Source organism: Atractosteus spatula, chromosome 18 (genome assembly GCF_055471065.1).
Source record: "Atractosteus spatula isolate fAtrSpa1 chromosome 18, fAtrSpa1.hap1, whole genome shotgun sequence".
Lineage (NCBI taxonomy): Eukaryota > Metazoa > Chordata > Actinopteri > Semionotiformes > Lepisosteidae > Atractosteus > Atractosteus spatula.
In genome coordinates, this window is record NC_142723.1 from 5,875,796 (window position 1) to 5,897,199 (window position 21,404).

The 21,404-nt window shown below is 44.1% G+C and overlaps 1 protein-coding gene across 1 annotated transcript; it reads right to left on the minus strand.

Annotated features, from left to right (window-relative positions):
- Nucleotides 1–7,071: 7,071 nt before the first annotated feature.
- dctn5 (dynactin 5) lies at nt 7,072–21,375 on the minus strand. The gene is made up of 7 exons (XM_088936800.1): nt 21,229–21,375; nt 20,895–20,963; nt 16,552–16,670; nt 11,811–11,922; nt 8,082–8,184; nt 7,788–7,909; nt 7,072–7,350 (listed from the first exon to the last, which is right to left on the minus strand). The coding sequence occupies exons 1-6, from the start codon at nt 21,274–21,276 to the stop codon at nt 7,812–7,814; spliced, it is 549 nt and encodes a 182-aa protein (XP_088792926.1). The 5' UTR covers nt 21,277–21,375; the 3' UTR covers nt 7,072–7,350; nt 7,788–7,811.
- Between the last annotated feature and the right edge of the window lie 29 nt (nt 21,376–21,404).

Sequence of the window (21,404 nt, forward strand, 5' to 3'; positions counted from 1 at the left end):
TCTTCAACAGGGTTTTTTAGTCAGTGTGTGTATTCATTTGAAGGCATCATCCATTACAACCTGTACTGGTGTCCCATTGTACTTCCACCACTAACTCCTGTTTAGCTGCCGAGCTGAGAGGGCTTTGTCTGTGAAAATGACCATGTATTACCAGCCTCTCCTATTGCATATTACTTTATCACACCATTTTTAACCAGTGCTTTAATTCAGTGCTGGTTCTTACACACAGGGCCTCCCTGCTTTAAATCCACTCGAAACCTTTTTTCACTAAGATAATCAATCACTTCATTGACCTAAAGTATCTCTGTTTCCAAGTGTTTAGTCATCAAGGCATCAGGTCTGTGGCTCTCTAAGCCCAGTACTAAGGCAGGGCTGGACAAAGTGTTCTCTCAGAGGAAAGAGCTTGGCACTCTATAGCCAGTGAGTGGGTATTTCGACAGGCCTTCTGCTGAAATGAAGGCAAATTTGATGCAGAACACTGTGCGTGATGTATTCTATTACCTGTGTCCTCCTTTTCTGATTTAATCTGATTAATGAGGAAAGGGGCATGCTGTGGCTCTCTTTTGGTGCAGTGTTATAATGTTATATAACTCTGAATATCTACCCACTGTCATCGGTGAAGAGGGGGGTTTATGGAGTAAATGGTTACAGTTTCCCCATCCACAAGGCAAACAGAACTCGGTCTCAGCACTTTTTGGTCACCGTGCTGTACAGGGAAGATATTGCTGCTCTGTGAAGGCTACTTCAGGCCTGGAGGGAATGTCATACTAGAATAAACTTAGGAGCCTGAATCTTCTTAGCCTGGACTAGAGAAGATTAAAAGAAAACTTGATTTAAAGTGTTCAAAATCCAGGCCTTAAACAAGTCAACTCAGGGGGACACTTTCAAAGTCAGCAGCATCACAATGACCTGGGGACACAAGTAAAAATAAAATTTTTAGTCCTGAGTGACTCTCAACAGGAGTGGGCTGAGGGAGTCTGCAAAAATCTCCACAACTGTGTTTTGTGAGCCCAAATGAGAAGGGGATAGATAAGACTGTAAACTTGTGAACTTTCTTTGGCTGTTATTTTCGAACAGTTTTACCACATAGTCATATATACAGTCATTTACCATATACAGTCATATAACCCAATGTTCTGTAGGATTTATAAGGAGTTTTATCTACTGTGTTTTGTGCAATCAGTTCAAATTTAAAGAGGGCAGAACTTAAACTTCAGAAGTGGCCCCTGTAGGGACTGAGTGGTTGACCACTGCAGCCGTCAATATACCACACATTCTCTCTGGTCAAAGCTTAGGGTTGTAGAGGCCTCAGGCAGTGGGGTCATTAAAGTCCTTATCTCTTACACATAAAAGGGATGACATGCTCTGCACCTTCTAAGAAAGCTACTCAAAAGATGAATAACCCAATCCATGACAGATATTGATATTGCAACACTTGTTTCCAGACTCTAGCAGAAAACAGTGAGGAGGAGCTCAGTCCTCACTCCCACAGTCAGCCTCCCAGCCTTCCCTCTCCTTCCCAGAATGCACAGTGCCAAGAGAGCATGTCAGGCTGGCTCACCTATTGTGGGGAGCTCCTGGGGCTCTTGGTGTCACAGAAAACTGTAGACTGGAAACTCTGACGTAACTGAGACACGTCAAGGGGCAGCGGCAGGCATCAGAGGAGGCCAGGAGATCCTCAATATGCATGGGCTCTGACTGCCTCCCCCCCAGCCTCCCCTCCTTTCTCCTCCTTAATTCATGATCACTGGATCCTGCAGGTGCAGAACACTGCTCTGGTCAGGGGGGCGTAGGGTCGAGGGAGGTAATGCAGCCTGAATCGGAGTGAGCATGACGCCGGCCATGTAAGCACAGACTGTCCTCTGTTGCCTGCAAGCAGCAGTACGTGATTGGCAATCAGGCCTGCTCCTCTGCTCACACCCCTGGGCCAGATGTCCACTGCTCTCACCAGGAGCTCCTCCCAGACAGCATGTACACTGTGCTACTGTTGTAAACAGGAAAACGCGCCTGCAACAAAATAGGTGTCACAAGGAGATGCTAGAAATGTTATGTGTATGCTTCCAGACATTCGTAAACAGTGTTGTGCTACTACCTAAGGCTTCTGTTTCTGTATGCATTGCGTGATGCATATATAAGAAATATGAGCACTACTTGCGTTTACTTCGGACATGCAAAGCACTAATGTGTGCTCATGTGATACTGAAAGAGTAAAGAGACTGGAGCCAATGGATTAAGAAGCACTTCGTACATGCCCTGCACAGCACACATCACAGGCTTAGTAAGTAGTGCTTCCTGCATAGGTATTCTGCTGAAAATACAACCCTTTCAATAAAAGAGGGAGACAAAATGAAAACACACAGTCCTGTAAGACAAAAAAAAAAAGTGTTGGGCACACGCATGGAGTTGCAATCATGGTGACAGTGCCAGTTTGAGCAACCACGGCATATGTAGGCCGTCGTACAACACTTGGGTTTGTTCTCTTGTAAAAGTGGAGCTGGGCAGGACAGCTAGACAGAGGCAGTGGAGGGCAAGCAGGGAAGTGGACACTGCACAGTAATGGCAGACAGCTTGAAGAGATCATAAAGGCTTTCTCCTGAGACAGAGACTGGGTGGTGTGCATATGTAGGACATCAAAGTGGGGACATCAGATTAGCAGGACTGATCATGTGGAGAAACCTTTTTCCCATTATGTCTCTTAATAACACTGCAGAACAAACAGCAGAACAGAGTCCACGGTATACCCTTCTGTCTTTTAGAATTTAACCCACTCCGAATCCCTCAACAGCAATCACCAATACACAGCCCCCTCACCCTACAAAAAACAGAACATGCCTTCAGAACATCTTTCAGAAAAGATTCCCGGATCTGGCTTTAATGTTTTTTCCTACCGACGTCGGAAGTGCTTTCTTGAGCCAATTAACATCTGCCCCACAGATGAATGAGCAACCCTAAAATTCCTGCATTCGAACTCCAAATTTAGAAAACTGGAACTCCGTCCTTGTGGTTTTATAACGTAAAGTAAGAAAAAGGTTGTTCCCCTTTTCATTTGTTCTGTAAGAGGTTGAATAAATCAGGAGATTATAAGCTTGTGATAGGTGGACAAGGATACTTGTCAATGTCAGACACCCTTTCACTGCTTTCATCAGATCTGACAAACAGTTTCTCCAGAAATTTCGGGCTCTGTCCCAGATGAAATCCTGTAAGGTTTTGCAATCAGCAAGCCATCAGTACTTTGTGATACGCTATCAGCACTGTGAAAGAAGTGTTTTTCGAGGGCCCAGTTAATCTCCCCTTGCTTAGTCAAGAACCAAACTATTGCAACAGCAGGCAAATGCCACTGGACCATGTGCCACATGTGTCTTCACAGCGACTGGGGTTGGTTTTGCGATAAAACAGTGGTTTTCGCCAGAGGCTAATCAGTCCAGTGCCAGACTGAGCAAACAGCCAGCTCTGGCAATTGAGAAGGGCTCTTGGGCTGCAGATAAATAGTCATAATAAAGCCATAAATTAGGTCACGTTCTGTCAATAGTTTGTTCTTAAAGAATGAGGCTCAGGTGACTTTGTTCCTCTGTTCTAACCCTTTCTCTGTGCTGAACTTTATTGGCCCAAATGGATTTGGCCCAGATTTGCCTTGCAGGCAGGTAAAAAGACATACACCACACATAACACATTTAACGCAAAATTAATCCCTTAACCAAAAAAAAAACAACATACGAGCATAAGATTAAAAAACAAGTCAGGAGCGTTAAATAATCCTCATTGTCCAAAAGAGTTAAAAAACTCAAGAGGGTATCGGCGAGTTAGAAAGGTACCTAAGATACATACATGATGAAAAGAAAAAAGAAAGAGTGCATAGCTCTACTTGCCCTGCTCTGGGAAAAAGATGAGTGCAGAGGGTGTTCCTACAAGAGGACAGTTTGTGACATCATGCAGATCAAACCCCTGTCTTTTTTGCTTTACATTTGTGCTAAAAAAACTCAACATACATTGGCGATAATGGCAGACACAAAATGGCAGAACCATTGTGTTTAATGCTCTCAGTTCCGCAGATACATGTATATGACAGGCAGTCAGCTCTAATGATTGCCTGCTGGAAGCCAGCTTCTGATCGCCGACGAGCTGAGCCCCTGGTTATTTCAACAAGTGCTCCTTCCCCTCAGGATTCGCGTGGAGAGAACCCTGAAAGTGTGCACAGGGCCTCTGTGAGAGAAGGAGAGCCCACACCAGAGAGTGTGCACTGTGGACAGGCCCTCGGGAGACAGCAAGCCATCAAGAAGCTTTTGTCTGGCAATATTTGTCAAAAAGAACAAACACAGCAGGGTCACTCAATTGCTTTGCTTATAAAACGCTGACACGGTACAGTTTTTTTCTGCTGCCTGTCATAGTACATTTCTGTCTTTTGAGTTAAAACCTAATACTGCCTTTACAAGTATAAAAAAATTAAACGTTTAGAAATTGCATTGTGTGGAATGGAAACACACCTGCACACCCCACTAGGAAGGGACTCCTGTTTGAGTAGCCATCACATTGTGTCTAGTATCTCTTCTGTATGCGTGAGAACTTGCTTTCATATTTCTACAATTAATATATTGCTAGAGGAAAACCACTCTACCAAACTATACTATCTCTTCCTAGACTTAGTGGCCAAGACCAATACTCCTCTTACACGCATATGCAGCAGAACTTCATCATTTCGAAAGTCAGAGAAAAGAAAAGCTAGCTACAGAAATCCTTGTTGATGTCTGAAGCTACAGTTCTGTAACCAGATTAGTCATTGTGGCTCAGTCTGCATAGCCACAAGAGGAGAAATTTACATGACCTCACAGTAACCAGTGAAAGGAGGACATTGACCCATTTAGCCCAAGCCCATCTGGTGGGTACTAGCTAATTACTCCAAGGACTTCCAGGAATTTGTTGAAAGAAACAGGATATCAGCTATGATGACATGGCTCTCACTTTGCAAAATTTCATACTCCTACTGTAGATCTCTTTGACAGAGAAGTGGCTCTTGTTCTCATTTTTGTTTGTTCCCTATTGTTTCAGCTCAAAATGTGCTGCAGTTTCTAATACAAGCGCCTGGCAGCTTCGTTCTGGAAGAATCAAATGTTAATACTTCCCAGGCCATGTGCCAGACAGAGCTTGGAGAACAAGGTGAGAATTGACTGTCAACATGTCAACACTCAAAATGCCATTTGGGGCCATATAGCACTCTCTGTAAGACAGCCTCACATACTGTAGTGTGCAGCCTGAGCACGACAAGCTTCCAAAAACCATGAATAACAGGTGGACTGACATATTTACACAAGCAAGTGCTAACACAAAGGCCCTTTTGAGCTCTGACAGCTTGTACTTCATGCTCTGTTGTCACTACCACACTGTCTCAGGCACACAATTATATCAGCAAAGGGATTCTCTCTAGGATTCCTGGTTTCTGCCACTCCAGATGCACAGCTCGAGCAATTGGAGCTATAACAGACGTCCAAAACAGACTAAGGGGAGTCTGGCTGCAAGACTCACATGAAAATGTACTGCATGTTACGCTGGTACAAGACGATGCACTAATGAGTTTATTCAGGGTCTGGAGGTAGTGAACATGTTTAACTGAAAGAGGAGGAAAGTATGCCGAGATGTTCGATGTACTCATTACTAGGGAGAATTTTGCAATGGCTAAAGTGAATGAACTGTGAAACTTGTTCTCTGCCTGCTCTCCACATTTTGAAATCGAATGTATCCCTGCAAAAATCAGACCTGCTATGTCCAAAACCCGTGCTGCTCAACAATTAGCTTTTTAAAGCCATTCTTCATGTGGTTTAAACTACACAAAGCCTAGAGTTTTGTAACTGGGCAAAAAAAAATCAAATGAGAAGGATTCCTACGGCTGCCAGCCCAGCTCGTTACTACTGTGAGAGGACTGAGTGGTGCTGGTGTTTGCCTGCGTGTCCTGCCTGAGCACAGGTTCCTCAGAAATACAGAACAGAGCCTTTCAGCTCCACTCCACTGTTTAAGGCTGCTGCCCAGTGCTCAGGAACATGCCACAGCCTCTGCAATCCGACGAGTGGACTGATAATTCAAGAGTGGGTTTCAGGCAGCTCTTTAATTACCTACTTACTACTACTCACACACTCAAGGGCTGCACTCCCTCACCAGCATGGAAAATGTCTTTTCACATTTCACGTAGGACTATACCACTTACTACACCATTTTTCTCATAAAGCTTATATTATTAAAGAGTACACATTTGTTGTACACATACCGTACACTTCTACATAGTCTGCACGTAGGCATTATTACATCGGTGACTTCTCTGATGTATGATATTACATTTTGTTCCTTTTTTCTGTCCAGGACAACGCGAGTCCAAACAATCTGGATGAAAAAATCTCCACTCGGAGACACAGTAGAGCTATAGACCCCAAATGTTAACACATCATGAAACGAAAGCATAAAAAATTATCACCGTCACACCTCCACAACAAAGCCTAAAGTTTAAAATAAATAAATGGAATCCTACAGTGTCCTGGCTAAAAAAAACAACTTTAGGCTTTAACTAAAACCACATGGAAGAATGGTTTGAAAAAGCTAATTGCTGATCAGTAGTTCTTAATAGTATCAGAGAGGCTGGGGGCAGCAGTGTCACAAAACACACTAGGGTTACCTAGAAAGTCAACCATATTGACTTACAGGGCATCCCAGCCTCTCCCACGTTGATCCAGAGATAAACCAATCTGTTTAACCTGGTGTTTCTCAAACAAGGATTCAGAACACCCTGATCCCGGAGTATTCTTTCAGTCTCCAGCAAGACGATTTGTGTTTTTCTTTCCCTAAACGCAAACCTGTGTGGGCTATTGTTTGATCTTAAAAAACGCCTCAGGCCAACTGATGCACAAATATACCAGGGGATTCGGTTTCACAGTGTGCTACGTTACCACCCACTCGCTAGGAGAGTAATGTCAAAGAGAGAGAAGGAAAACAGGGTCTTTAGAGTGTCAATACTGATTTGCATTTTGGCTTACAGGGAACACAGGTTTTAGAACCACATCACCTAAGCAGAAGTTCAGATAAACACAACGACCTTTACTGTTTTTTTTATTTGCAAGAAATCTGCTCTGCCACAGGAGTTATAATTTAGTGTTGCATTTACAGGATAAGGGAGAAACTGGGTTCTGCAAACTATAAGTACTGACGTTAAATAATTCAGTTTCCCTTGTTTGTGTCAGAAAGTTTTTTTCCTTTGCCTAGTGCCGTGTGAAGGTCCGGCTGTGGCACAGTCAGGTCCCAGGGGTTTCTCAGCTCTGTTACCAACACATACTGGCACTGCTACCTCCACTCTTTATGCACAGGGTCTGAAACCTGGAAAGGGTACAGAGAGAGTTATGATGAGCTGTGTGGTTCCTTGTGCAGTGCCATCTGAAAAATGCACTGCCAAGTAAACTCTGCAATACAAGTGAGAAAGACTTAAAACAAAATTGTAAATGTTGATTTTCATGCTTTAGTATTTGTGTCGAGACAATCACCATGCAGCGCTGACACACTGATATGAGACTAGCCATCAAATTAGTCCGCAGAAAGTCATGCAGAAAATGGAGACCACGGATGATTAAGATTAAAAGGATTCAGCTCAAATTAAATCCCACTGTACGTTTTACCTTAAATACATCTTTGCGTAACGGAAAACAATTTATGTGCACAGCATTTCTACTTTTCAGAAAGTCTTCCCCTTTCATGCCAGGGGCGAAAGCAGTGAGATCACCGTGGGGTGAAGCTGCGAGAGTCCATGTGGTACGTACATGTGGACTGGTCCATTTCATAAGTTAAATCTGACTGAGGGGGAGGAACTTCTGGTAGTAGCTCTTGGTGACATCGATCATGAGCTCCTGGGTGCACTCTGGCAGCTCTCCCATGAACAGGCCTGGGGCAGAAACGGAGAGACAGTTAACCTGAGGCCCACCGAGAGCCGGGGACGGGCAGATGAAAAGAGAAGGTACTGAACACTTCTCTAGAACACTAAATGCAAAATTGACATTCTCTGTGAACTGCTAGAATGGGTGTCTGTTTGCTACCCCTCGTCCTCTGTCTCTCACCGGGGCAGCCGGAGAACACGGTGAACGGAGGCACCACGCTCTCGGGCGGCAGGACGGTGTTGTCCATAATCTTACAGCAGTCCTTGAGAACGCACCGCCGGCCCTGAAACACAAGGAAAACAGCGTGAGAAGACCAGGGCTCCTTTCTGTGGAACAGGGGTAGTTTTCCCTAGTCTCCTTTAATCTTGACCTGGTACATAGCATGTTTTCATACCTTTCCCTATGTATAGCAGTCATATAAATCTCTGTTATACCTGTGATCTGGCTGCAGATTGGTACTAATGACATTTTCTACCTGTCACATTTTAGTCTTGTATTCCTGCTTCAGAAGAGCATATTCCTTTCCCATGGCGTTCTGTTTTCCATGGGTGTCCAATACTGGGAAGGCTCTGTTGTGCGTGCATGTGTGCTGGGCCCTAGAATTGAGCGCTTTTCGTTTAAAGATTTTCATGGTCTATCAACAGCGATAGCATGTGCTGTCCATATGAGCTTTCTTTTGTGTGATGTTCGAATGGATATAGAGCAGCAGGGTTACAGTGAACAGAAAGATGTTTCTCACCAGCCCACAGACTGCGTTCGCTTTCCGGCTCTGCACTCCTTGCACCCCTGAAAGCCTAGCACAGACCTAATGGTGATGAGAAGAGCTTTGGCAATGTGCAATACGAGCCCCTCCTCCAGGCCTAGCTGTGTGAGCGGAGCCTGGTAAACAAGCGTGCTGGGCTTACAGATGCACGCTCAGGTAAACCAGCTGCCCCCCTTCGCGTGTTCCCCTGATAAGACAGGACTTTATCTAATCAGAACACAGTACACGCATATGGCCACTGTATTGCTTTCTGTTGCAATACCAGTGACCCAGATCCCCTGAGTCTTTCACTTTTAACAATGGCGGCTGTGCTGCTTCAACTCTGTTATCTGCCACTGGCAGGTGTCCCAGCTGCACGGCAGCCTGCACATAAACGTGTTCACTCGATCATTCCCCCCCTCCCTCCTCCCCACCCCAACCTCCCTCAGCACGGACTGGTCAGTGCGGACTTCACTACTTGCACGTCTGTCGGGAAGCATCTGTGGGAAAGTTCCAGCTGGGACGTGTAACCATTACTGGTGCAGTTTATGAAGCTATGAACAGCAAAAAGCCTCCTTTTTACACTTGACATTACTCATCTTTCCAAACATGTCAGGAATTTAATGTCTGTCTTCCCCCCCCCAGTTTGAATATAAATGTGAACGCTGAAGAACAGCGTTTACCACACCATTAGAAGCCTGTAGTTGTGGATAAAATGAGCTGCAGGTAAACAGCACAGTAAAAAGAGATGGAGAAATACAGCACGAATGAACGGGAAGGCGCTGTTCAGTGTCTGAAGCTTATCTGACATTTCTATCGTACACTGTCCTTAACTGAACACTGCTGAGCTCACTCGAATCTTTGCTCTTTCACCCCACAGTGGAGGACAGTGTTCACAGTTAATCCTCCCAAGACAAACATTTTGTTCTCCTACCTTATGTCATGTAGGCAGGGGTTGCTGCAGAATTTCGCCATGTTCTGTACTGTACATTTTCTAGTGCTGATAAGAACAATCTACACAACATGGAGGATCACTTAATGTGCTGACAATTTACCCAGCCCCCGTTAAGAACTGCACAGAGCGACATGCAGCGACATCTGTCTCCCAGCACTCCAGAAATCTCTGGAGGGTGACACCAGACAATCTAAATTTAGAAATCAAGTGGGAGGATATCAGATGCTCCCCTTGTGGGTAAGGTCAGGGAACCTCAGCAGCTCCTCCACATAAGGGCTTTTTGTGGAATGGGAGAAGACGAAGACTAATATTACTGCTACCAATAAAACAGTTAGGGGGAAAAAATGTTTATTCTAAAAATAAAAACTAGCATTTGCTTCCAGCAAACAGGAGATCCAGATCACAAGCGAGCAGAAGCTGTGGTTTGCCATTTCTGTGTACTGATCTAGGAAAAGGCTTTGCAGTGGGATTTGTGTTTCTGTCAGAAGCGAAGGATCTCTGGGATTCTGCCTCTTGCCACTGTGACAACAGCACAGGAGATTTTATGGGAATACACTCCTGAAAAGCAACACTGCGTGATATCCTTCTGGATGGCACTGTGCTTGTCTTGCTTTCCCAGCATCTCAGAGCTGTAACTGCACTCAAAATTCCTGCATGATGTTGGTGTTTGGCTAGTTTCTACGGACACAGCTTTATTTGGCTCACAGTTTCAAGAGCACTTTCTTTTCACTCTCTGCCCTGCTTCACATATGGGGTAGTAAACAGGCTTCAGACTGCATTACTGAACTGATTGTTCATCATTAGAGAGTGCAGCTGGTAGATTGTATCTCATTCGTTTGATCGCATTTATTCAATTAATAAGCCCAGGAGATGTTCCACTATACTAGAGATGGGAAAGACCGTGAAGCAGTGTTTCTTTGTGAACTATTTAAATAGCATTCGGCAAGGCTTTCATGTTATTTTCCATGAGAAACAGGCATTCTTGCGATAAAAAGGATAACTGAACTGCTTTGATGGCCAGCTTAATTGATTGCAAGCTAATTAGTGGCTCTAACTGCAGACCTCTATTGAGAGCATGTAAATCTCTGCTTATTAATTTTTGTTCTGTACTGAAAACACTTTTCCCCTTACAAACAACTACAGAGTCACTAGGAGTGCACAGAGACCTCTACAGCAGATGCATATGTCCAAGATGAGGCTGAGTCGAGGTCACAGAGGCCCTACTGTTTGGGGAGCAGTGGCTTGATAGAGGAAGTGAAAACCACTCACCAAATTACTCTGCCTGTCTCACATGTGGGTTAAGTAAAGTTTAATCTAATGTTTACACTGAGCAATTAATTCTGAAGCATTAGCAGGATTTCGTAAAGGTCGGGCCCATGCCAGTGGTATTATACAACCCCTGCAGACAAGCCGCAAAAAGACACAGTGACAAATGCAAGATGATTGGGGAAAACAGAGGGCAATGACAAGAGAATGAAAGAGCTGGGAGAGTGCGAAAGATGAAAGGGGCACCTTCTGCTGCCCAGCAGCAAACATTCATTAACAATAGAGCCCCCATCTGTCGAAACCTTGAACAAATGTTGCCTGAAGTAATAACACCAGTCTGCACTGCCAGTGCGCTGCAGAGTCTGGGCAGAATGAAGATTAGATGGCTATGAACGCAATACTCAATTGTAAAGCCATTATTTCAGGCTCAGCGAGAGGCCGCCACTACTTCGCCTGAGGAAATCAGGCAGATCTAGCCAGGTGAGAGAAGGTGTTGAAACTCCCAGCAGACTCGTGTGTGGTACTTGTATTTGTGAGTGCAATTCAGAAGCTGTTCGTGCAGTTGCAGGGCTTTTCTGCAAAATTTGTTAATGGAGCTTTTCTTAAAAAAAAAACAACCCAACCCTCAGTGAAAATAAGAAACGCTCTGATAAAGAACATTAAAAGAAAGCCAGGCGCAAAAAAACGGTGGTGTTCATGGTGCTTTTGAAGTCTCCTGTGCAAACCGTGCTGCATTTTAAGCTCTTTGCAGATACCCGGAATTGCTTTCCAAAACCTTGAAACATATCCTTGCAAGAGCAAGCTCAACAACTAACAGGATGTTTATTCATGAAAACCCACAGCAAAACATTTAAAGAGCACATAATGGCACTGCTTTCGTTTGTGCAAAAACCCACACAAAGCCAAGGGAAGAGGCGAACCCTGTGGGATACAGATATGCACTCACGATGACGCAGTTCTTGCCTATGTGGACGTACGACCCAATCTGCGCTGCGTTGACCACACAGTCCTCCTCGATGAACACATGGTCCCCAATGTGAAGGGGGAAGAAGGCCACTCTGCAGGGAGGAAGCACACACAACACAGGTCATGGGGAGACATGTCTCCGGCTCCATCAACAGATTTTTTCCCATCATCTCTGTTTTTAATATTGATTTTTGGAGATTTAAAAAAAACAATAAGAGTAGTTTAATCTTGGCTGTGGAGATGTCCTGATTGTACATTTTTCATGGTGTTATCTAACAGCAATGGTTAGTATTCTGACTATTGATGCAATTAAGTAATTTCAGTTGAAAACAAAAATTAATGGATTACTAGAAACGTAAGACGTTTGTGTAAATTGCGAAACACACACCACAATAAACATATCAATGACGATTCTTACACATCATACGTGAATGGAGGCAGTAACTTATGATGGAAAAGGCGAGGGTTAGTAGGGCAGTCGCTGGCTGCTGTCAGAACCAGAATCGGGACTGTCTGACTCACCACAAGGCACAGGGGCCCATGCAGTCACCTTTTTGGAGACTTATCCACTGCTCTCCACTCAACACAGTGGTTAGCACTGCTGTGTTGTGCACTGGGGCCAAGGGGTTCAATTCCAGACCTGTCTGTGCGCAGTTTGTGTGTTCTCTTTGTGTTGGTGGGGGTTTCTTCGCACTGTCCAAAAATATGCTGGTAGGTTAATTGGCTTCTGGGAGAACTGGCCCTGGTATGAGTGTGTGCAAGCTTGTGTTTGTCTCTGCCCTGTGATGGCCTGGCTTCCTGTCCAGTGTGTATCCTGCCTTGTGCCCTTACTTTATCGGGTTAGGCTCTACCTTCCCCTGAACCTTAATTGGTTGAAGCAGTTCGAAAATGGATGGGTGGATACTCTTCCTGAATACCAAGATCAGGAACAGGCAGGTGTGAGACAGGAAATGCCCAGGCCACCTGGTCTGCCCCAGTATTTCTGCAGTCAGTCTTGCTTATGTATTATGTATTCCAACACATCAGTCTGGGGTCACAGTCTGGGTGTTTCTGAGTTGAGAGCTCTTCAGTCCCACTGAGACAGAATAGGCTGACACAGTAACCAACTAAACTCACCCCAGATTTGCAGTACACTGCTGATATAGTCTAACATATCATCATTCTGTTTTACCAATATACCATAAGCCATAAATAAAGTACACATCGTATTCTACTGCTGGTATAAAGCACAGTTCTGAGCTTTGCCTGCATGTACTGCATAATCATGTAACTCAGGAGCTAAACTATAAGCTGAAGTTGTAGATGTCCAAGTATGCACAACTTTCTACAAGTTACAAACACCATGTGTTGGCAAGTAAGTTCATATGCAGCACATGAGGTGAGTAGCAGTAGTTTATAACAAACAACACAGGTGTCCAGTGCCACTAACTTACACATAAACTTAATCTTTATGTAGTCTAGTGAAGCTCTGCTGCATAGCACGCTCACTCAATCTGTGAGTGTAGCATTTTCATCACACGGGCATCTGTCCTGTCCATGAACAGCACTGCTGTTGCAGCTATAGCTAGGACAGCTCCCACATTTTTACTCCAGGTGTATATTTTCAACATCTGCGTTAGAAAGATCTCGTTCAGGAGATTTGTACAATTCCAGTTACCATTTTACAAAATGGATATTGCTTCTCTGGAGAAAGATCAAACAGAATTCAACTAAAACAATTCCAGGATTAACCAGAATGTGGTACACACACAGGTTAAAGGAGGTGTATCTCTTTAGTCTTTAACCGAGGGACTTAGGAGGGAACTTGATACAAGTATTCAAAAACCCTGAAAGGTACTGACAAACGTCAGCCTTTCCTCTGAGTCTTATACAATTATTTACTGAGTCACAAATATCAGTATACAGGATGTCTTTATTGTGCAACACTGCAGTTCTCACTGTTCTGAGTCTTGGGTAAAACAGTGTCATTTGACCACTTCAGCATAACGGCCAGTTCCATTAAACAAGAGATGTTTGATACAAAAATAATTACACTGAACAATTGCAAAAATAATACCTGCAGTACAAACAGTTCAGTCCAGAGGTAACCCTCTGATCCAACCCTCTTCCCTCATTGTCTTGTGGTTCTCTGTTACGTAGAGTTAACAAATGTGTATATTAAAAGTCCAAGGTGCCTCTTGTTCAGCACAGTCCCAGCAGGCTCTGGGTCCTACAGCACTGCTCTTTCTATTCTGTGGACATTCCTCAGAATGCCAAGAACAGGCTTCAGGAAGCAGAGTTTTGGGTTGACAAGAGCCCTCCTTATCACCCTGAGAGAAAAGGACAAGGTATTCCCGATAGTGGAATGACTCATTGTTTTTATCAACGTAACAACACTTTCTATTTATAGAGCAGGGGGAAAAGCTGAGAAAGTTCCATCTCGGACCAGGCAGGTGCCTTATTTTTAACAAAGCCACTTAAAATGCTTGCCCATTCAGATTTTTGATTCTTATACTCCCCTCTCACACACACTGATCACATTATTTAAGATGACCTGTAGTCATTTTTGTGTTAGTGTGTTCCCACAGTACATTGTTAATAATACTACACGGGGTAGGGCATTTCCAGAAAACTCTCCCAATCTTTTTCTGACCTAATACCAACAACAAGACTGCACTCACACACTATTGCATTCATAACAGGAAATCTAGACAAGAGCCATTTTTGAAACATTTTTAAATAAAGTGAGGTTATTAGGCTTTCTTACCAATGCTTCAAGTATCTTACCTCCAGACTAAGTAGACAATACTTTGTTTTCTACAGAGTTGTCACTTTCCTAAGAAACACATCACTGGGGTGACCTCTGGGACAAGGCCAAGGCTAACCAGCCAGGAGTGCAGGAGAGGAGAGTCTCCTGTGACCTGTTGCCTTGGCTTCTTTCTTCAATCATTCTGCCCTGTTCTACAGCACCATGTGCAACTGGTTGCCTTTCACCACAGAACTGTAGTTCACACTCGGGATTCTCCAGCGTTAAGTATATTTTCTTAATAAAAAACAGTGAACAGTCTGATAGGAAAAACAGGGCGGAACAACAAAGATTAACCTTCCTGCCAGGGTATAGGACAAGCTATGATGTCAAAATAATGACACACTGAGCCCAGCAACACCAGAATCACAACAGTCCCAGCACCTCTCATTTACTTGATGAGTGTTGTGCTTTTTTTTGTCTGCTGCACATAAATCTGGGGGGGGGGGGGTCAGTAGGCATGGCAACACCTTGAACCATCATCGGGGTGGGGGGGGTCAGTAGGCACAGCAACGGTCTTGAACCATCACTGGGGGGGGAGGGGGAATGAGACCCCGAATTCCCAGCACACAGCGAGGCCTCACTGCAGCTCAAGACCGGGGGGAAAATGCCCAGCTCGAGTTTATGTTTGTTGGATTTTTGTTTTCCTCCTCTTCCATTTCGTCTTTAATATCGCGGGCAACCTGAGAGGAGCGGCAGTACAGCTAATCCCGCGGCCTCACCTTCAGGCTGCCTCATCTGCGATCAGAAGCCGTGGGGATTAGCTTTCACTCACACACCCCCCCTTGAGCAAACGGGCTCTTCAGGCTCCCCTTTCTGTCAGAGTCAGGCAAGACCGGTCCAAAAGGGCAGAAACTGACAACCGTGTTGGCATGTAACTCCAGGTGGGGGCTGCACACTGGAGGGGGTGGAGGGGATCCCCATTACCTGTAAAGCGCTTTAAGTGGAGTGTCCACATTACCGCTATATAAGTGTAAGCAAGTATTATTATTAACTCCCTCCACTGCAAGTCAGTATGTTCTTGGGTTTGTCACAGTGTGCTGAGTGTGGGGCTTTGCTAATTGGTTACGCAAACCCAGTGCGCTCTCAGGAGATTCTGGTTATGGACTTCCAGGCCTAATTATTTCAGCTGTCGGCACCACAGAAGAACAAAGCAAATGGGGAGGAAACACAGGCGTAGCATCTCTAAGGACAAACACACAAGCTCATTACTTGGAGTACTGACTTAACCAAGCGTGTAGATATATATATTTTTTACTGTCACCTGCCTCCTTTACAGACAGCTCTCAAACTACTGTGTATCTCACCTATTGTGATGACAGTGTATTTAATGTTAATGCTCACAGTGTGCTTTATCTCCTATAATCATTCTTATTCTTGATGGTTAATATCCGCACCCACAATGGGAGGAAAAAACACAGTAAAATGACATAAAAAATGTGGTCTCTACCCCTATCTGGCATCTCCATCACTCTCTCTGGCACTTTGCAGTATCTGTGATGCAGCTAACTGCTGCTCTCTAGTGGTTCATCAGACTAACTGCACACAGCGAAATATTTCTGCCAGTAAAAAACAAAATTCTGTAGGATTAATCTCCTTAACCATCAAGAGCCCATTTGATGGTATCTTGCTCTTACATTGTGTTGCATAACAAGCCTGCTCTATGTACTAGATATAGTTAGTATTTGGAACTCAAAGTGTGCTTTTTACTGCAGGTTTATCTTAGAATTCTGATAGGTGAAGACCCTTTTAAAGAAAGAGTTAATTTTTTGTAATACTTCCCTGCCTATAAATTGGACAGAATGTTTTGAGGGCTTACATGTTCTTGTTTCGATTTCTGTTTCTTCCCTTTAAAGCTCACCACTGCTAACCCACGCCTATGAGTGACCGTGGGCTGACCATTCAGGAGGTGGGTCGAGGCAGCAGAGAGACTCACCCTTTGCTGAACTTCTTAAAAGGTGGCCGGATAACACTGCGGCTTTTGATGACACAGTGTCGCCCCACCCGGACATTAGCGAGGTCCCCCCTGATGATGCAGTCATTCATCACGATAGTCTAGGGACAGAGAGACAGACAGGGAGGGAGGGGGAGAAAGAGAGAGTCAGCAATCTATATTTTAATTCAAACACACAACTGCAGGATACAATGTTGGGAAAGGCCTTGAGTCAGATGTCAACATTACTGCAGCCCTAGTACAACTATGATGATCTGTAGAGAAGTGAAGTGTACAGTAAAATAAGAATTTTACTGTACACTTCACTTCTCTACAGATCATCACTGGCACAACTGCTCCCACAGCGAGCACAAACTCCAAGGCACCACTGCGTCTGGAGAGGCCAATATTGCTATTTTGATTTTAGAAATTACGTTAAATGACACGTCTTCTTTCTTTCCCCATCACTATAATACACAGGACTCAAACCCAGTTTGTGGAAAAACTAGTGTTTTCTATTTTTTGTTCCACCCTAAGTAATCAATCAAACACTTATTTTCTAAATAAGGCGTGTATATGATTATTCTTAAGGTCTTGTACAGATTCGAGATTTTTTATTTGCCATATATAACAAGTGTATTGGAATGCTTACTCATTCAGCTGTACCCAGTAACAGTGGAGAAAAACAAATGACAAACGGATATGGACAATACATTTAGACAATAGACGTTATAATACAGGCAAGACAGGACATAGTGCAAACAGTGCAGTACCTTAAAGTGCAGGTGCTAATTTGAGCTGTTTATGATGTGGACTGCTTGGGGGAAGGAACTGTTTTTGAATCTACTGGTCAGTGTTCTGATACTGCCATACCTCCTATCAGAACCTGATGGGTGGCCAAGGTGAATTGTGTCCCGAAGTATAATAATAATAATTATTAATAATTGCTTACACTTATATAGCGCTTTTCTGGACACTCCACTCAAAGCGCTTTACAGGTAATGGGGACTCCCCTCCACCTCCACCAGTGTGCAGCCCCACCTGGATGATGCGACGGCAGCCATAGTGCGCCAGAACGCTCCCCACACACCAGCTATTAGTGGGGAGGAGAACAGAGTGATGAAGCCAATTCAGAGATGGGGATTATTAGGAGGCCATGATCGGTAAGGGCCAATGTGAAATTTGGCCAGGACGCCAGGGTTACACCCCTACTCTTTTCAAGAAACGGCCTGGGATTTTTAATGACCACAGAGAGTCAGGACCTTGGTTTTACATCTCATCCGAATGATGGCTCCTATTTACAGTATAGTGTCCCCGTCACTATACTGGGGCATTAGAACCCACACAGACCACAGGGTGAGCGCCCCCTGCTGGCCCCACTAACACCTCTTCCAGCAGCAACCTTAGTTTTTCCCAGGAGGTCTCCCATCCAGGTACTGACCAGGCTCCCACCTGCTGAGCTTTAGTGGGTGGCCAGTGGTGAGTTGCAGAGTGATATGGCTGCTGGTCTAGTATATAGTATAGCTCGAGCCCCGTTGTGGCAGCAGTCGAGATATACAGTGCCTTGCGAAAGTATTCGGCCCCCTTGAACTTTTCAACCTTTTGCCACATTTCAGGCTTCAAACATAAAGATATAAATTTTTTATTTTATGTGAAGAATCACCAACAAGTGGGACACAATTGTGAAGTGGAACGAAATCTATTGGATTTTTGAAACTTTTTTAACTAATAAAAAAATGAAAAGTGGGGCGTGCAAAATTATTCGGCCCCCTTGCGTTAATACTTTGTAGAGCCACCTTTTGCTGCGATTACAGCTGCAAGTCGCTTGGGGTATGTCTCTATCAGTTTTGCACATCGAGAGACTGAAATTCTTGCCCATTCTTCCTTGCAAAACAGCTCGAGCTCAGTGAGGTTGGATGGAGAGCGTTTGTGAACAGCAGTTTTCAGCTCTTTCCACAGATTCTCGATTGGATTCAGGTCTGGACTTTGACTTGGCCATTCAAACACCTGGATACGTTTATTTGTGAACCATTCCTTTGTAGATTTTGCTGTATGTTTGGGATCATTGTCTTGTTGGAAGATAAATCTCCGTCCCAGTTTCAGGTCTTTTGCAGACTCCAACAGGTTTTCATCCAGAATGGTCCTGTATTTGGCTGCATCCATCTTCCCCTCAATTTTAACCATCTTCCCTGTCCCTGCTGAAGAAAAGCAGGCCCAAACCATGATGCTGCCACCACCATGTTTGACAGTGGGGATGGTGCGTTGAGGGTGATGAGCTGTGTTGCTTTTACGCCAAACATATCGTTTTGCATTGTGGCCAAAAAGTTCGATTTTGGTTTCATCTGACCAGAGCACCTTCTTCCACATGTTTGGGGTGTCTCCCAGGTGGCTTGTGGCAAACTTTAGACGAGACTTTTTATGGATATCTTTGAGAAATGGCTTTCTTCTTGCCACTCTTCCATAAAGGCCAGATTTGTGCAGTGTAAGACTGATTGTTGTCCTATGGACAGACTCTCCCACCTCAGCTGTAGTTCTCTGCAGTTCATCCAGAGTGATCATGGGCCTCTTGGCTGCATCTCTGATCAGTCTTCTCCTTGTCTGAGCTGAAAGTTTAGAGGGACGGCTAGGTCTTGGTAGATTTGCAGTGGTCTGATACTCCTTCCATTTCAAGATGATCGCTTGCACAGTGCTCCTTGGGATGTTTGAAGCTTGGGAAATCTTTTTGTATCCAAATCCGGCTTTAAACTTCTCCACAACAGTATTATGGACCTGCCTGGTGTGTTCCTTGGTCTTCATGATGCTCTCTGCGCTTTCAACAGAACCTTGAGACTATCACAGAGCAGGTGCATTTATACAGAGACTTGATTACACACAGGTGGATTCTATTTATCACCATCAGTCATTTAGGACAACATTGGATCATTCAGAGATCCTCGCTGAACTTCTGGAGTGAGTTTGCTGCACTGAAAGTAAAGGGGCCGAATAATTTTGCACGCCCCACTTTTCATTTTTTTATTAGTTAAAAAAGTTTCAAAAATCCAATAGATTTCGTTCCACTTCACAACTGTGTCCCACATGTTGGTGATTCTTCACATAAAAAAAAAATTTATATCTTTATGTTTGAAGCCTGAAATGTGGCAAAAGGTTGAAAAGTTCAAGGGGGCCGAATACTTTCGCAAGGCACTGTATCTGGTCGATAGAGGCTGATACAGGTGATGATACAAAGCATTTACTCCATTACAGCTACAATTACATATAAATAACCTCAAAGCCTAGTTAAAGGTATTGCAAGTATGCAGGTAATTAGGTAGAGCAGAGTGTAACTGGAAACATGGGTGGACCAAAAGCAAGAAAATGGCAGGCCCTCCAGAAGTCTGAGTTTGAGAGTCCTGCTATAATAATAATCTGAAGCAATACAGTAAAAAGGAGTTAAAAAGAGAGTAATATGCATATAAACAGTCAGCCTGTATGTGGCTGAATACTTTTCACTGACCTGCAGACCAGCAACATATAGTACTCGAGTAGTTTTTTATTCCATCCCTGTATTTATTTATGTGGGTAAAAATCAATCCAGTTTTTGTATGTCTTAATCAGTTCTCATTAAGAACAACTGCCGGACTCCCCTCCTCAAAGACTGAAATTGCCTGTCCCCATCACGGGATGAGCAACCCAGTGTTCCCAATACAGCTGGGGTTCCCAGTGCTGCTGCAGATTCTGTTCCTAAACGAATCCTTAACGGAAACGAACAAGTTGCTCGTTTGGAAGCATTGCAAGTTTTTTTTCTTTACTAAAAAGGTTAGAGATCTTACCTCACTTCTGAAATGCACTAGTTTAAAAGGCCACCTCTGACGTGCTTAGGAACTGAGCTACAATTAGGGAGTTCAAAATAAACTGACTATCGGGGCGATAAAGGATTCAATTATTTGAGTGCTCATGTGGAAGAAAAGCCAGCAGGTGTGCAGCTTCCCAGGACTGGAAACCCCAGCAGCAGAGGATACTGAGCAACTCCACACACACGGGTGCTGTCGGTCCCCCCTAAATCGTCAATATCAAGACGCCTGGAACACTTTTATTGTTATCACTGTAATAGGCAAGGCTGTTCAATTAGCTAGTTCAGAGATGTTTGAAATGAAACCATCAACGCCCTATAACTCAAAGACCACAGCCCTGAACCAAGTGACTTGCTCAACTGCCCAAAGCTCCCGAGTTTCCAGTCTACGCACACAGAAGATTTAAGTGTGACGCCGGAGTGCGACTGTAAGACCAGAGCTGATTAACGGGCTGTGGGTCAACGAGAGATGGAAATATTCCATGGATGCAGAAAATACAATAGCACGATTACTCACTTTGCCGTTCAGCACGATGTTCTGACTCCCACACAGAACGGACTGCCGGCTCACCTTGTTCCCGGACGCCTGCCAGACAATTCAGACCAAGCGATTACGGATTTAGCTTACTAGAAAGAAAACGCCAAACCCCTGCTTACATTTAGTGTATTTCTTCAAACATCGTTTTTAAAAAAAAAAATCTGTACACATCATCTTTTATTGGTTTTACAGTCTGTATATGTTAATGTATTCTCTGGACTGGACGGTTTTTAGCATTCATTTTCAACCAGATAAACACTTAATCGTATATTGTAAGCGTCTAGTTAGCATAATATGCAAAGGCAAACAGTACCGTTTCAATGTACTCGGCTTTGTTGTACAGTATTTCACACAGCTCCATGGCAGAACAATTGATGATAGTAATAAAAGTGAAAACCGGGTCGGCGCTGTGTTTTGGTTGATCCACTCCCTGCTTCCGCTCTCTTCCGGAAACGCACTACGGCACCCAGCCAGGCAGAGGGAGCCGAG

Bases quoted from the DNA above. Each gene is read 5' to 3' on its own strand.
- dctn5 (XM_088936800.1), bottom strand. From the start codon at position 21,276: ATGGAGCTGTGTGAAATACTGTACAACAAAGCCGAGTACATTGAAACG. The intron at 20,964-21,228 runs GTACTGTTTGCC...ATTGTCTGGCAG, and splicing joins AAGCCGAGTACATTGAAACG to GCGTCCGGGAACAAGGTGAG. The intron at 16,671-20,894 runs GTGAGTAATCGT...CTCTGTCCCTAG, and splicing joins ACATCGTGCTGAACGGCAAA to ACTATCGTGATGAATGACTG.